Below are 16,132 nucleotides of genomic sequence, written 5' to 3'. Positions count from 1 at the left end.
CACTTCCCTCTGAAGCTCAACTCCCAGTTTACACTGACATATTCTACAACCAGGCACCATGTTACAATACCAATGCTCGTTAAATGATAGATTGAAAGTCAGTCTCAAAGTACCAGTGCAGCACATCCTCCTTGAGCCTTCATTCTTAATAAATTGTGAATCACGTATATCCCATCAATAACCTGTTGTGAAAAAACAAAACTTTTCCTTGTTAGATCAGACAGTGCCATTACAAAAAAGGTATATTGTGCTTCTTGTTTTATTTTGCAAACAAACAAGACTACTTTAATTACCATGATCTGACACGCCGTCTCCAGAACAGAAGGTACAGTACTGAAAGGCATAATACATTTGCAATACAGCGATGGTTTATTTTAGACATTAAATGAAATGACATTAACATGGAGTATGAAAAATACTGCCCTATTCTTAATAGAATCTTTCTTGAAGGAACAATTGTAAAAATGGATTTCAGATTTTACTGCTTAAGTCAAAATATTAAATGTTGTACTAAATTATATTTTGAAAAATACAAAGCTTGTGCCACAAACAAGAAATAACTTTTATTATTCAGGGTGTCTTAGGTGTGTTTTAATTTCTTAGATTTCATAACACAAAGTTAGTCCTTGTTAGACCTTAAATAAGTAGGAGGTTAGCAGAGGCAAGGAGACCTAAAAGTCAAATCTTTTCACAAAGATGACTTTTAATTTTCTGATTGATTAGAGCAAAATAGCCACCACAATCAATATGACAAGCAAATGGGAGGACTGAGTGGCAAATAAATAGGTGGAAAAGTATTTGAGGGGTGTGAATGTTTTAAGAAAGGAGGGTATAAAATGAAGGCCATATTCAGCCAAGAAGAAATCAGAGCAGTAGAAAAATTATAATTTTTAATACCTGTCAGGCAGCACAGCACATCTGCTGTGCCTAACAGAACAAACAATTCTTGCACCTGCAGAAAGAAAAGAAATAATAGCCACATAGCATCTTCCCAATGAAAAGAAGTAGACGTGGATGTCCTTAAGAATATAAATTGAGATCCCTGTTAAGGTCACAGCCCAGCAATCGTGGGAACAAAACAGATCCAATGACATCAAACACCTTGTCTGCATTACTGCTGTATACCTCACATACAACATTTTCTCCCACACGCTTCAGTAGGTATATTTGCTTGAAAAGTTTTGTGTGAGCTGCAGCAGAGTGGCAAGAGCTGGAGAGAGCATCCCCCCACAGCCAGGCTGCCCACCCACTGCAGGGGGAGGCACGCAGGCACCAGCGCTGAGCCCCAAGGGGTTCTTGGGCCACATGGTGAGGACCAAAAATTTGGGATGTATGCATCCTGCCGTGGTGTTGAGAGACAGTCACTGATCAGTGCAGAACAGTATTTGTATTCAAACTGCAGGCATCTTCCTTCCTAAGTTCATGTAGTACATTCAGTGATTAAATAAAGCAAACTGGGAATTACGCCACACAAATGGCCATCTGACGACTTTCCAGGTACAATATAAACAGTCCTGAGGGGAAATACCTGAACAGACTAACTGTATCAGCATACACAGGACTTTGCTACCTACAGAGAACTTGCAGAGCACATATTTAAGATACACAATCACGAACACAAAGTGAAATATCAAAAATAGGACTTCAAGGGAAATGTACAACATTTCCCGGGACAGGCATCTGGATATTGTGGAGAATGAAATTTTGAAGGAAACTGCATCAGAAAAATCAAATAAAGCCTAGGTTTTACAGACAGAGAAATATACCATATATCACAACACATTTTTATAGGACAGGCTTCAACAGCTCCCAAGAACCAGGTCACAACCTTAATGTTGGCTGACTGAAGCTATTGCATTACTATCATCACAGATCACTTTTGCATTAGTGATGTGCTAATACCACCAAACGGATTTTAATACATTATAATGTTGGAATTAACCGGTGTTTTCTGATAAGAAGCAAGTCACCTTCTATTATCAGACATCAAATCACTTTAGTATTTTGCTGATATGTTCTCCTCTGGTACAATCTGCCAAAGAAAATAGTTTGCCTGCCTGTAGAGTGGAAAGAAAATGTGCCTGAATAAGATGCAGATAAAAATGGATACAGAAATTAGCCCTGGAGCACCGTAGATTTCCCAAGGCCTTGCTAAAAACTCAGAGACAATAATATTTGGCTTTAAGTGCTCAAGCCCAAGTTTCTCCTCAGAAAATGATAGATCCTATTCAGAGAGCTTAAACGACAGCAAAGATATTTAAAGGAAGACCAAATTTTATTTATTTGCTGGTGCACACTACGTTCATCAAGAACAGGTGTAAGAATAGGTATGGTAGATAGTGAAAGATATCTTTGTAGTATCATGTGAATTTGTAACTCAGTTATCAAGTATGGACCAAGTCTTTCATTTTAGCAATTGGGCTATGACCATAAGCGTGTGTCTATATCAGGGACTGAAGGATTTGGGGGGGTTTTGGGGGTTACGAATTTGGCTTGCATATATATAGAGAGAATTATGGTACACACTCAAGCACACAACTGGTGCACTTGAAGTGGTTTCCTTTTGAAACTAAGGTTGCTGCCATGCAACAGAACACTAGCTAGGGAGCACAATTTTGATGTGGACACAAGGTCTTCCGCTACATCACTCTCTACATTTTTATGGCACATGCAATGTTAGATTGCTGGCAATCTGTTTATTTCATATCTGTGATGCTTGTTGATGGTGACGCTGTTACAGGTCTACTCTTTACCTATGTATCAGTTATCAAATTATAGTCACGGGTGGACCTCTCCACAATTATCTCTCTATTTTTAATTACTCGGTGCTATGTTCTATTAATGGTTGATAATACTTAGTAAAAAGGACAGGGAAGTGTGCACTTAGTGGTTGTAATTCACAGAAACTATAGGTAAATTCCTTGCTGTGTAAGAAAAAAGCTGAAGCTGAAGATCTAGAAAATGATCTCATCTGGAAGATGCCTACAGCCTACCCATTTGTAGATGAGGACGGCAACATGTGCTTCATACTGATTCTTGTATCATAAAGACAGAAAAGGTTATGTCTTGCCCTCCTTCTCTTGGCACATTTTATTGACTGAAATTCCCTTCTACTGCAATGATGTATTTAAAGACAGGTCCTTTTGCACAACAAAACCTTCTGAAGGATACTACCCCAGTGGTGGAAGTCAGCTACCCACACTTCAGTTTCTGAAAGGGAATTGCAGCTTGTTTACCCTGAATGCACCTCCGGCAGGCTCCCTTCTGAGTCATAGTCACAGTAGCAAGACTGAAAGAGAGAGGAGCAGCACGGCTGGAGCCATGGCTTCCAGAAAAGGTTGTCCCATGACAGCTGGTCAGGGACAGCATGCAGGGATCTGGTGTGGTTGTCTACTGCTACATGTATGACTCTGAGAATTTCGTAGAAACGGCTCTCCGTTTCTGGAGTCAGTGGGACTTTCTCTTCAGGGTCTCTGGAAAGATCGAAGAGCAGTGGGGGATCATGCCGTGTGATGAATCCTCCATGGCAGAAGCAAACATGGGAATCGTAGCAACCATTGGAGTCTTCAGGACTGAAGTTTGGAGTGAAGAAGAAGACTTTCCAGACAGATTCACCTGCAATTTACAGACACAAAACAGCTGGTGGTAAAATGACAAACTAAAAGTTCCCTACTCTTACAAAACTCTAATTTTCACCACAGTAAATCAGTCTTTTGGTATAATCTCACTCTGTACAGGAACTGCAATATAATGAAAGAGTAAAACAAAATTGAGCAAAACAAAAATAAGCAAAACATGGCAATTTTCATGCTACACATATTTATGGAAAAATTATGATCATTTCATTCCCTTGGAAGAATTCTGATTAACTAAATCATAGAAGACTTAAAAGAACTTTACGTTTTTACATAAACAGTTCTAAGAAGATTTGCATAAATATTTACTAAGCCATTGTACTGTCTTCTTCAAGACTTATTAAAATGTACCTTTGCTCCTTGACCATAACCAGACACTGTTGGGCCATGCCTGCTTCTCATTTTGCTACTCAAAATAATTTCATTTTTACTTTTTTCTCTCTTCCTCTCTTTGTTGCATTAACCCATTACCCTCTGCCACGTGCTTTCACTGCAAACACCTGGAGACAGCGTTTCTCATTTTATTAAATGGGATGACATGAAAAAGTATAATGGATGCTACATTCCTGTCTTAGGCCTCTAGATTTTTTTTTTTCCAGAAATAAGTAGCTGTTACAGCAGTGCAATTTTTACATGACATTCTGCTTTGTAAAATGGGAACCAAAGGTCTTAATTTATAGATGGGTTATTCTCTCTCAACTTAATCTGCTGTGTACAGAAACTGAACTGTCTGCACTAGTGTAACTTCAGTCAGTATGTTCACTGTTTAGAAATACTAATTATTTCATCAATTAAGAATAAGCAGATATCAGTTGGTTCCTTCAAGAAGCACTCTTGATCAGAAGGTACACTGGAAAATCTGTAAATACTTACAGGAAAGGAGTAAACAAAAAATGGCTCCTGTTTTCCACAAGTATCACAGATGAGACAGGTAGGGTAGGAACAGACAGGCACTTCCAGGGAAGCACACTGTTCTTCCCACAGCCAGGGAAGATTACAGTTCTCCAGAAATGGACAAGAGAATAATTAATTAGAGTAAAAAATCTGTACTCTGTTCTTAACAACGGTAGGATACTAAACAGCTGAGGTCTGTGATGTCAGACTACCTACCCGTTTGAGTGTATACAGACATCAGAAATACATATTCATCAGTAATTTATTATTGAATTTATTAAATTTATTAATTTATTATGAAAAACATTTTTTGTATCAACTCATTTTTTTAAAAAATTTGGGAAAAACTCTTTTTGGTATTTTGTTGAATTTTGTTAAGTTCACAGAAAGCTTGTTAATCTAGTAACAGATTGTCACAGATTTATGTGTGCTACGGTGGTTAATATTCATTAATCAATTCATCAATTCAATAAAATCAAAAGCACTAAAAATTGTGGGAAGGGCAGAGATGGGCTGCTACATGCTATGCTGTAACTACATCACACTCAATTTTTAAAGATAAAAACAGGCTTAAAGAAAGAAATGTTTCAGTGGACTAAAGAGTCACAGGCTGCAGTTCTAGTCTATATCATGAATTTAAAGGACAGTAGGTGACCTTAAGATCCTTTACAGCTTCTTCTATCCCACAGTATTTTTCACCTTATAAGAGATTTTACCTTTAGGAACCAATTCAATGACAGAGCCTGGAGACTTCCAGTTCACTTAGTCTGCACTTAAATCAGGGTCGGAGGGGTGGTGGTTGTTACACACATTAGACTGGGAGAACCTTCTGAACGCTGCTTGGAAGTCAGCAAAGGAGAAGGAGCTCTAAAGGCCGAGAGTGACTTGCTGGCACAGACAATAGGACTTGGCAGGCTTTAAAAGGCTCTGGCTGTGACAGCAGCCGTGGCACAGTCTTACTGGGGAAAAGGGAAGGGAAAGGGAAAGGGAAGGCAAGGCAAGGCAGCATTCCTCCATCTATGTTTCCAATAACATTTTGAAAGGTTGGTTTGGTACTTGAACTTTTTGCTGTTTCCTCAGAATTAAAATAAACAAACAAAATCTAAGACACCCCCTTTAAAATTCTTTGAACTTATGCATGGAAAATTTCCCAGAGCAGAAACATGCCTCTCATTTACTGAGATTTAGAATTTACACTCTGGGGAGGTATGTAATTCTATACTAAGCATTCCTTCGGGATGTTTGAAAGTGTTTAATTGGCACGTTGGACAATGAAGAACAGAAAAAGCCAAAAGGTGTTATTAATCAGTGCACCATGTCCTCTGTAGACCATGCAACATTTGCCCCACCTGAGAATTTGATTTGGGGCATTCAACACCTTGATAGAAGAAGAGCAGAAAAAATTTATATAGCTATTAAAATGTGAACTAAAAGAAGCTCCAGTAAGACCATGCATATGAGAACTTTGTGGCCAGGCTGTCTTACCATGCATCTATCTTTGTGCTGAATTACGTTGAAAAGAAATTTTAGCCGGCCTTTTTTGGTGTTGGGCACTGTAGCACCAGGCCAGTTCAAGGACTTGCAGATAGCAATATAAAGTTGGGGATTCTGAATTAATGCAAGTCAGTACAAGCAGCTCTGATAGGTAAGACATGGGGAAAAGAAAGGAAGTTATACCGGGATTTATTTTCCCCACAGAATAAGGAACCGTTCAGGTTTGCCTACATACAGAGCATACGGCATGTTGCAAAATCACGCGTGGGGTCAGGGACAGGGCGTGTGTGACGCCACATCACGTCTGAATCACCTCGCTAGTGTTTTGAAGAGCTGATGCTACTTTATGAGCTATGCAGCTATATAATGTCATGGCCATACTGCGCATAACACTCCGCTCTGGGAGCGCAAAGCCTGTTATTGTGCAATGTTCGTCTGTTGGACTGCAGGGATGTTTCAGCGAGGATCTGGAACTTCATGTGCTGCTGGAGGAGCAGCAGCACAGGCTTTAACCACCGATTTCCTAAGCATTATAAAAACAACAGCATATCTGTCAGTGTCTGTGACTGTGGAGCAGCCAGTGTAATATACTAGGAGACACAAAGAGCTGTCAGACCTGTAAAGCTGATGAACTGTATAAGGCTCGGTATTAGAAAGAGAGAGCTCTCTCCCAGTCTCTCCTGGCTGACATAAAACCTCATTTTGTCAGAGGGTTAACTACAAGGATCAAATTAATCTCTGAGTAATTAATGATACCTTTGTTCTGCGAAGCATCTGGATAGTAAACTCTCTTTATATAAAAAGATAACTATATATCTCTTCCTCAGTGAAGCGAGTAGCAAAATTGTCAGGGCTCCCCCACAGTCAAGTATATCAGGTCCTTTCTAAAACAGCAGGCAAGCCCCAAGCCTGCAGGACCCTTCAAGATCCTGTCCCAACACTTCACAGCTACTTCATTTGGCGTCCATTTTTTCTGCAATTCTCCAGCTCTCTGAATTGTCCAACAGTTTCACCTATTCAGCTCTCAGAATAACTCTTTCCTTTGAGAAAAACAAAAGCTAGTTGTACATATAAATAGTCTCAAATTAAAATAGGTTGCAATTAGTTCAAGGAAATCTGCTCTGAACATAATTGTTCAGAGTTCGATCTCCCTAACAGACTCCTCTTCTGTTTTATTATCCTTCACCCATATGTTTATCCTCTCATACAGTCAACCGTAGCTCCCACAGACAGGTAGCAACCGTGAGATTAAATAAAAGTGTCTCAGTAAGTTATATTAATATTTCCAAGATGAAGTGACACACTGGATATGGATGTCATTTCTCCTATAATAGCACTGTTCTTAATCACGGATGGCTAAATGGTGTTTTCTGATAAACGGTTCTTGAAGTGAATAGAAGCTATTGCTGTGTTATTGCCTGGACTTCATTTTTGCTGCATTTAATCTATGACATTATCTTTATAGGTTTGCTGCTACTGCCTTCTCTTTTGTTTATATTATTTTGCTTCTTCTTTCTGTAGAAGAACAAGTTAAACAAGTCTGTTCTTCACTGTAAACTGAGGAGCTGGTCTCTCCTTCACTTCAGATGCCTTTGAGCATAACCAGTGGGGTGTAGTGTACCGATGTAAACTGCCCACAGGCTTTTCCTGAATCCTGAGTGTGCTCTGTAGCCATTGTCAGCTCCCACGCTCTAACTCACGCCAGCTCTTCTTCATTTATACAGAGAAGCAGACTAAAGCTGCAAGTCACTTGAAAATGACATTTTTCAAGATAACTCTTGTTATTGTTTGACTGAATCCTTTCTTCCCGCTTCCTATTCATTTAGAATTGTTAGGTTCTCTGGTAATGTTATATAAAGTTGATATCACTTATATGTATATATTCAGCTCTTCAATAATGTAACAATTTAGAAAAGGTTTCAGTAGCTAAATTCTTGTAGAACTATATATAGCACATAGAGAACACTATTTGGTTACAATAAAGAAAACTTACATACTATTTTCATGACTTCGTGCATTCCTCAAACAGCTAATAAAAATTTGCTATTTGAGTTTTAAAATTTGTAACTTTATTGCTCTTTCAGTGAAAATTTGTATTTTTTTAGATACTTCTTTTAAGTATCTGTGTCTCTTACGATGTTATATTGTTACATCAGTCAGAAGACAGCACATTATGTCCCAGTGTAGGTGGAGAATAACTGAGTGATATTCAAAGACATAATGTTAGTTTATGAGAACCAGTTATTGCTAGAAGAGGCTTGCATAAAGAACTGTGCAGAACATGCGGTATTTGAGGTAAAACCATGAAAAAAGACAGTAGTAGCAGGGATTTTAAAATCTTAAGGATAGAAACTGTGACAAGGAACTGTTCAGGTTTGCCTATATACAGAGCATATGGCACGTTGCATGTTAAGTGAAAACAGAAAGGATTGCATGTTGGTGGACAACTGGTAATAACTGAACAACTGCTGGAGGAAAAATATAAGATATAGTGAAATCACGCTCAGGCTGCTGGAGTCAAGACCGAAATCTCATGACTTATTATCTAAAGTGCTGTGGTACAAGAAATTCCACTGAATTCTGTTCAAAAGTCAAGACTATCTGCTGAACGGTAGCAGCTAACAAAGAATTATTTTCCTGAATTTTTCATCATCATCTTCAAAAAGAATTGATTGATCATTTACAGTGTTCTCCTTTCTTCTTGAAGAAAGTCCCAAATGGGAAGAATCTGTGGGTATAGAAACTATGCTGCTAAAACAGGAAGTGCTATAATGCAATGTTATGCCTCATATTTGGAAGTCTTCATTAACAGCAACATGGAAGAATACAAGTTGCCCTGGAAAAAAATTCCATCCGCAGTAATGTGATGCACATAATCCAGACACTTGTTAAAGATCTATTTGAAGACTCTATTTACTTGCTGAATGGTCCATGTAATTTTCGGTTCGTCCAAGCAGCAGTCGATGCCATGCTGAAGACAGAAGATAATGTTCGCACACAAAAAAATTACCGGTCATTTCCAACCTATATTCAAAAGTCCTTGAAAACAGAAAAGCCTTACTTTATTGCTTGTGAGAGAAATAGTATTAATTTGCATGTACTGGTTTTCCGTTGGAGTCATTAAGAGATACAGTTAAGAACCAAGAGAGCAACACACTTAAAAAACAAAGATGGCAAAAAACAGAGAAACCTATTCGGAATTGTGTTTTGCCTTTTGTTCTTTCTGTCCTTCAAAAATGCATTTTATTAACAGAAAATAAATTGAGGGCAATCATTATGCTCTTACATAAAGTGGATGCAATCATTCTGAGTGAAATGAACAGATCTGCAAGATTCAGACAGCAATTTTCCTGATACTGAGCAAACGTACGAGACAAAGATGCAAAGAAGTCCAAAGAAACTTCTGCAAATATTTTCAGACAAGTTTGAAACAACCAAAACCATCCCCAGGAATTTGTTTGTAAGTTATTTTCTCCAGACCTTTTTCAAAATTTGGATGTCAAAAAATCCTTTGATGCACAAAATGCTAATGAAGTATTTCAGATCATTAATCTGAAAACTGATAGTGGGTTTAACCTTAAAATAGCAAGAAGAATATCTAAAACCAAAGAAATAACCATGCAAAGTCACTTTAAAAGTTAAAAGTAGAAATAGTAGCCTAGAATTTTGTGCTCTGCCAAAGAATACTGAATACTTATTTGTTTTGTTTTAAAAAGTTGAGGACAAAGGTGAATTATGCTTCCTTACAGCTATTTCAGGTATTTGAGCTAAATACTTATTTATTTTTACTTTTAGAAAGCTACTAGGATACTTGGGAAATCTTCTAGGAAAATATTTTTTGTTTTATTTTGAAAATTGCATCAGTTAAGCATAAATTACATAAAAAGGGGTTCCCTTTGTCAGAGTAAAAAAAAATGAGTTAAAGAAAGCAACCATTCCTAAGTGATATGGTGCAAAAATCTCAGTATAAGTGAGCCCTAAGCATAAAAAATAAAAGACTGTGAATGACTGAATTTTCGTTTTATTGTAAAGACTATAGTATGTGTAGTTTAGTATCTGAAATATGTGACAATAGTTTCTGTCCCACTGTTAGAAAATGCACGTGTTTGCCAGAATCTAAAACCAGCAAAACATTACAAATGGTGTTAAACTTTGGGGAGAACAGCTGAAAGTAAATAGGAATTTGCGTCCTTAGAAAGAAAAGCTGGAAAAATTGTGCAGGTATTAAGACAAATAGAACTAAAAAAGGGTATTACCTGATAGCTTGGGGATGTTATAATACCAGTGCTTCAGCTGGAAATTGAGTCTTGAGGGATATTGAGAAGTTTAAACCTATTTCATTAAGGTTCTTATGAGCCTATAATTTGGAACTAACACATTTGAAGAAATGGAAAGTACAAGTTTTCTGAAGGTCTGTGATGCAGATTAATGTGACTAATGAGCATATGTTCAAACAATGTAAAAATCCCTCAAAATCCTGAATTAAACCTAAACATCAAAAGTACATATCACAGGATGTTCTCTCAAAGATGATCTGCAGGGATTCTTATATAAGTTTATTCCTAAGAAAATTTCTAGAAGTCTATTTTTATTTTCTGTTTTCCGACCTGCTCAAGGTTAAGGTATTTCAGAGAAATACAGTAATTTGCCAGTGTGGACCTCTACGCAAAAAACAAACTTCATTTCACAGTTCTTCCGTCAGCACGAATGCTTGAGTTTGAAGAGAAGAGTTTTAGGAAAGCAATGGGAATATTTTCTCATCTTGGTGGTATGCGAGATGGATGCAGAGATCTTCAGATCACCTCCAGATGACAGTAAGTGATGGAAAAGGGAAAGAACCTTGACTCTCTCCTCCCAATTTCCAGACTTAAGGAATGCATTTGTGCAGCATAGTGAAAAACAGGCTTTATCCTTCTGAAGTGCTATAACCTGCTAAAATCTCTTTCCTACTTAAAACGAGAACAGAGAAGGGTCTCCTGGGGCTCCAGATGAGATGAATACATTTTAACTGTTCCTTATATAGGACTTAAATGGAGAGGTCAGAATTGTTTTGATGAAAGGTTACTTCAGAACTGTCACTCAATACAAAATAACTTTGGCTTGTGAACTCTGTTCAGTCATGCACGAAGTAAACAAAATAATCAAAGGGTTTTTTGGGTTTTGTTTGATTGGAGTTTTTTGGTTTGTTTGGTTTTTTAATGGTTCATTGCATTGGTGTATAGGAGGTTTGGCTTGTGCCTTCCATGCTGCAGCCGTTCCTGCCCTTTAGTTTGCGATCTAAACCAGGAACAAGGGAAGTACAAATAAGGGGGGAAAAAAAACCAAACCAAACCAAACCACAAAAACAAAACAGAAAGAAGGTCTCTTATTTCATCTTATTTCATTTCAATTTAACCAACTGGACTGGGAAGCTGGGTTTATGTTCTTACTATGATTAGGAATAGCGTAAATATTTTAAAAAACAGGTGGGGATTTAATTTTTTTTTTCCCCTTTGTCTGTGTCTGTCTCCCAGAGCAAGTAGGGGCGTGCTGGTGCGGAGTGGAGCACTGCAAATCCCAAGGTACAAATAGCTCTGCCTGAGCCTAACAATAAGTCTGCTGCCACTGTCACAGAGCAGAGCAGAGGCAAGAAAATGCTGTAACAGTATTTGTCATGATTGTCAGGAGAAGCACTTTCCTACCTAAAATATTGTTAGCAGAAATGTGTATCGGTTGATTGGGTCAATTTTCTTGAGCTTGATATAAACAGTTTTGTGATGTCTGTTCAAGCTAGAAATGCTCTTCTTCCCTTCGGCCGTTCCATTATTTCACACTTACCAAATGATATACCCATACTGTGTCACCCAAATTCAGCTGCAACTGCGCTGATATGAGGATCAAGATAGCAAATTAAAATACTTAATGAGATGGTTTAGGTAAATGACACTTGATGCTTGTTCTGCTTTTTCCAGCTGTTGTGGTTGAAACACTGAACACAAACTAGGGATCTGGGAGACCATTTGGGATGCCTCCATGAAATGGGCAAGATCAGGTAGACAGAGGAAAAGAAAAACCAACCAAGGGTGCAAATGAAGAGTGAAGATGATGCTCACAGAGCAAGTTAGGAAGCAGGCAAAACAAAATACGTTCAATAATCAAGTAGATGAAAAGATCATAATGGACTTCATCGAAAAACAGTAATGAGTGATTCAGATGTTTGATACGGTGCAAAAAGGTATGCCTTCTTTACATTATCAAAGAAGAAAACCATGAGCAAAGAAAGAAGGCAAAAAGAACTTAACCCCCCCCAAAAAAATAAACAAGCAAAAAACCAAAAAAACCACTTGTAAGATAACACACTTCTCTAGAGAACAGTGGAAGTGAGGGAACTTATGAGACTAAAAAACAGAAAAGGCAAATGACAGGAAAAGCCTCATGAGGGTCAGTGTTTATTACAGCTTCTGCAGTTGCAGAAGGGAAAGATTCACACAAGGGTGTGATCAATTACGAGGATCACAAGGAGTTTCACTACCAGTGAGAACGGAAGCTCACAAACGGGGACAGAAAGGGGAATAAACAGATGGGGAAAGGATGAAAACAGGGTAAAAGGACATAGTTCAGAGGGGAGAAAAGGGCTGCTCTTTATCCAACGAAAATGTGATGTAAGTAACCTGAAGACTCATGGGTTATTACTGAAGGAAAAGTAAGTTTTCTACCATCAATTAGATAATTGATGTCATTTAACTCTTTCATGGGATTGTGCAGCTGAACCAGTGGAGAACAGACATAAATCCACATCACACTGACACTTCATGATGACCCTCAAAACTAGAAAAGTGGTCTGCACCACTTGCCTTCGACTGTTGAGGAAATCTCAAGGAAAAGTTTTGCTCATCGAGTCCAACCGTTAACCTAGCACTAACAAGTCCACCACTAAACCATGTCCCCAAGCACCACCACATCTATACTTCTTTTAAATACGTCCATGGATGGCGATTCAACCCCTTCCCTGGGCAGCCTGTTCCAATGCTTGATAACCCTTTCAGTGAAGACATTTTTCCTAATATACAATCTAAACCTCCCCTGTGCAACCTGAGGCTATTTCTGCTTGTGACCTGGGAGAAGAGACTGACCCCCACTTCTCTACAACCTCCTTTTGGGTAGCTGTAGAGATAATGTCTCCCCTCAGCCTCCTTTTCTCCAGGCTAAACAACCCCAGCTCCCTCAGCCCCTCCTCATAAGCTCTGTGCTCGAGACCCCTCACCAGCTTCATTTCCCTTCTTTGGACACGCTCCAGCACCTCAATGTCTTCCTTGTAGTGAGGGGCCCAAAACTGAACACAGTATTCCAGGTGTTACAAGTTTCTGTACAATTTCGCTGATAGAGTACATTACATTGCCACTGAATGTTGCTATTAAGACAAAGACTGGTGACAAGGAATGAGGTTTAATGAGACTTAATGGAGTTTATAAAGTCATTTGGGGGAAGGACATCTATGCCTCCACATTAAGAGCTGCCCCAATAACCAACAACATTTACCTGTAAGAAAGAATAAAAAGCTTCTCAGAGAGCTGATAGCTGACAGACAAGGTAAATGACTGGTTTAGTCTTGTGTTAAAAGGAAAGCAAGTGGCACTTTCTTAATTAGATTTTAAAGATCTTTATGTCACTGTAACTCAAATCAGGATCTGTATCTCATCCATATTTTTCTTTTCTGGCCATTCTTTTCACTTCTTTCACAACACTGATGCATGGATAAAATGCCATTCTCTACTATAATTCACTCTTTGTGTTTTACTACACAGTCTAACTTGGCTATCTTATGTATTGCGTATTTGTAGACAGGCCCTTATTTGAACCTCTGCTAATTTAAAAGAAAAATTACATTAATTAAATGAGACGATCTTAAAATTCCCAGTCAATCTCAAGAGACTCCCATAATGCCATTCCTGACACTTAGCAAAATATTAACGTCTTTCACATTGTGCAAAAGGTGGCAAGGCATTTCTAATTTTAAATTCAAGGTACTGAGTAGGATTTATTGCTCATCACCATGCTGTTTCTTAGTATGCAATCTGACAACTTGGTCACCTCACCTAATTTTGGATCACTGCAAAGTGGAGGTCTTTACGTAAGCTAGTTACCAGCCTATACTGATCTGCTTCTTACCTTTGTTAGAGGCCTGCTTCAGGCTGAGAAGCAGCTCGTGAGAGAAGCTTGTTTTTCTTTTGATGAGACTGATCAGCTCAGGTTAGCTCAGCTGTAGGTGTTTACACTGTAGACATCTACATGTTGTCATTGCCAACCTCATAATTTGCCAAAACTCTGAGGTGTCAAGAGCCTTGAGGGCACTAAAGAGCCTCACTGGCCCTGACCAGCCCTAGGGTGGACCCCCATCCACGCACCCTGCCCATGGACCAGGATTCCCATTTCAGCTCAGCCTGAGGCCATCAGTCCCTGCCTGAGTGGTGCTGCAGGAGTGCCAGTTCCCAGCCCTGTCTCTGGATGGCCCTAGGTAGTAGCCTTTCTTCCAGCTCTGTGATGCTCCCATCTCCTCCTGTTCCTGACTGGACTCCCTGGATAGACCTTGAACCCGAATCACCACTTTGCCTAGGTTGGAGACTAGTGATGGACTCTGTTATCAGCACTCAGCTCTGCTCGCTCTGCTTGGGTGCTGGAAGTCGTTGCTTTTTCAGTAAAAGCACTACAAGTGCTGGGGTCACTTACAGTTTTGTTGGAGTCACTTTTAGAGTGAAGCATCACCCCAAGTTAGAGAGTTGAACTTCTTATCTCTCCAGCATTCTCCAGTCCATCTTTAATTTTGCTTTCTAAGATCAAATATCTATCTACAAGGTGCAGCTGCTTATGAAAGATCACACAGTGTCCATAGATAGTGGGTTAAACATCTCCTCTCAAGTATGTGGAAAACCTACATATTTACCTGATGTGGCCAGAGGTTTTGCCTTCCTTGTTCATATATGTTACTTCTGTATACTTTTTTTTAATGTCTCACTCATCATTAACAATCAGTCAATGACCTTTGATATACGATCACTAGCTACAGCACATCTGCACTGACTCTGCTTATGCGTCTGTATCTTTATCATATCACTGTATGCAGTTTCCTCTGTTCCAGTTGTAGCAAATAAGAACAAAAGCTTATTTCTGATATTTCAAATGAATTTTCTTTTTGTCATCTAATTCATCCCCCTGCCACTGCACAATTGTTCCCTACAATGTATTTTTTAAGAGCTCTCTTGATGGATGGTGTCTTCTATTGTAACTTTTGTGCTACTATCATTCATTTCCTTTATTGCGGAAGACAAAGACATTTTATTGGCACACTCTTTTCACTTAGTGTTCTATCTACTAACTTTTTCAAATACAAATCCTTCACAAACTTTTGCTGGAGTTTAAATAAAGGTTTTGGTGCAGATGATTGTCTCAGACTTCATAGAATCACAGAATCATAGAATGGTTAGAGTTGGAAAGGACCTTAAAGATCATCTAGTTCTAAGCCCCCTGCCATGGGCAGGGACACCTCCCACTAGACCAGGCTGCTCAAAGCCCCATCCAGCCTGGCCTGGAACAATGCCAGGGATGGGGCATCCACTAAGTTCGTTCAGGTTGCCCCATCCCTCAATTACCTGTTGCATTGTCTATTGTAAATTTCATTTCTACACCTTTTATAGAGTTGTGCTCCACTGAAATGAATGATAAAATCCCTGTGAATTTACTGAGAGGATGATTTCATCTTGTTTGCCTTCAGTTCAACAGAGTATTTCTATCTTAACTTAAAAATACAAATAATAACCTTATGCTTAAATTCAGCAAAGTACAATGTAATCTGTGACTGAAGCTGCTGTGTGGTCAACTAATTCTTTAAGCAAGGATCTACACATGCTCCTCAACTCCCATCAAATCTCCTACTTCAAACTATTTGAGAAAAAAATAATTGAGTAAATTATTTTTTCAGCTACCTGTGTTGTTGCTTAATAAAACAGTTAATAAAAACTGTTTTATTTCTTTGCTACACTGATACTGATGGATACACCGTGAGTGATTTACTTAATATTGTCCCAAGGCCTACAGGAAGAAGAAACCTGAATCAAGTTTTACCAAGTGTCTTG

The 16,132-nt window shown here is 38.7% G+C and overlaps 1 protein-coding gene across 15 annotated transcripts in view; it reads right to left on the bottom strand.

The window, feature by feature from the left end:
* Positions 1–228: 228 nt before the first annotated feature.
* The window catches only part of STS (steroid sulfatase), a 119,751-nt gene continuing 103,847 nt past the window's right edge, over positions 229–16,132 (bottom strand). For all 15 annotated transcript variants that reach the window (XM_054205752.1, XM_054205764.1, XM_054205774.1 and 12 more), the window contains one exon: positions 229–3,615. In XM_054205752.1, coding sequence (XP_054061727.1) covers positions 3,233–3,615 — 383 coding nt within the window. In that variant the 3' untranslated portion in view covers positions 229–3,232. The remainder of the gene's footprint in view (positions 3,616–16,132) is intronic.

This window comes from Rissa tridactyla, chromosome 1, assembly GCF_028500815.1.
Source record: "Rissa tridactyla isolate bRisTri1 chromosome 1, bRisTri1.patW.cur.20221130, whole genome shotgun sequence".
NCBI classification, from domain to species: domain Eukaryota; kingdom Metazoa; phylum Chordata; class Aves; order Charadriiformes; family Laridae; genus Rissa; species Rissa tridactyla.
The sequence above is the reverse complement of the archived record's forward strand: the minus strand, read 5'-3'. Positions and strand labels throughout refer to the sequence as shown.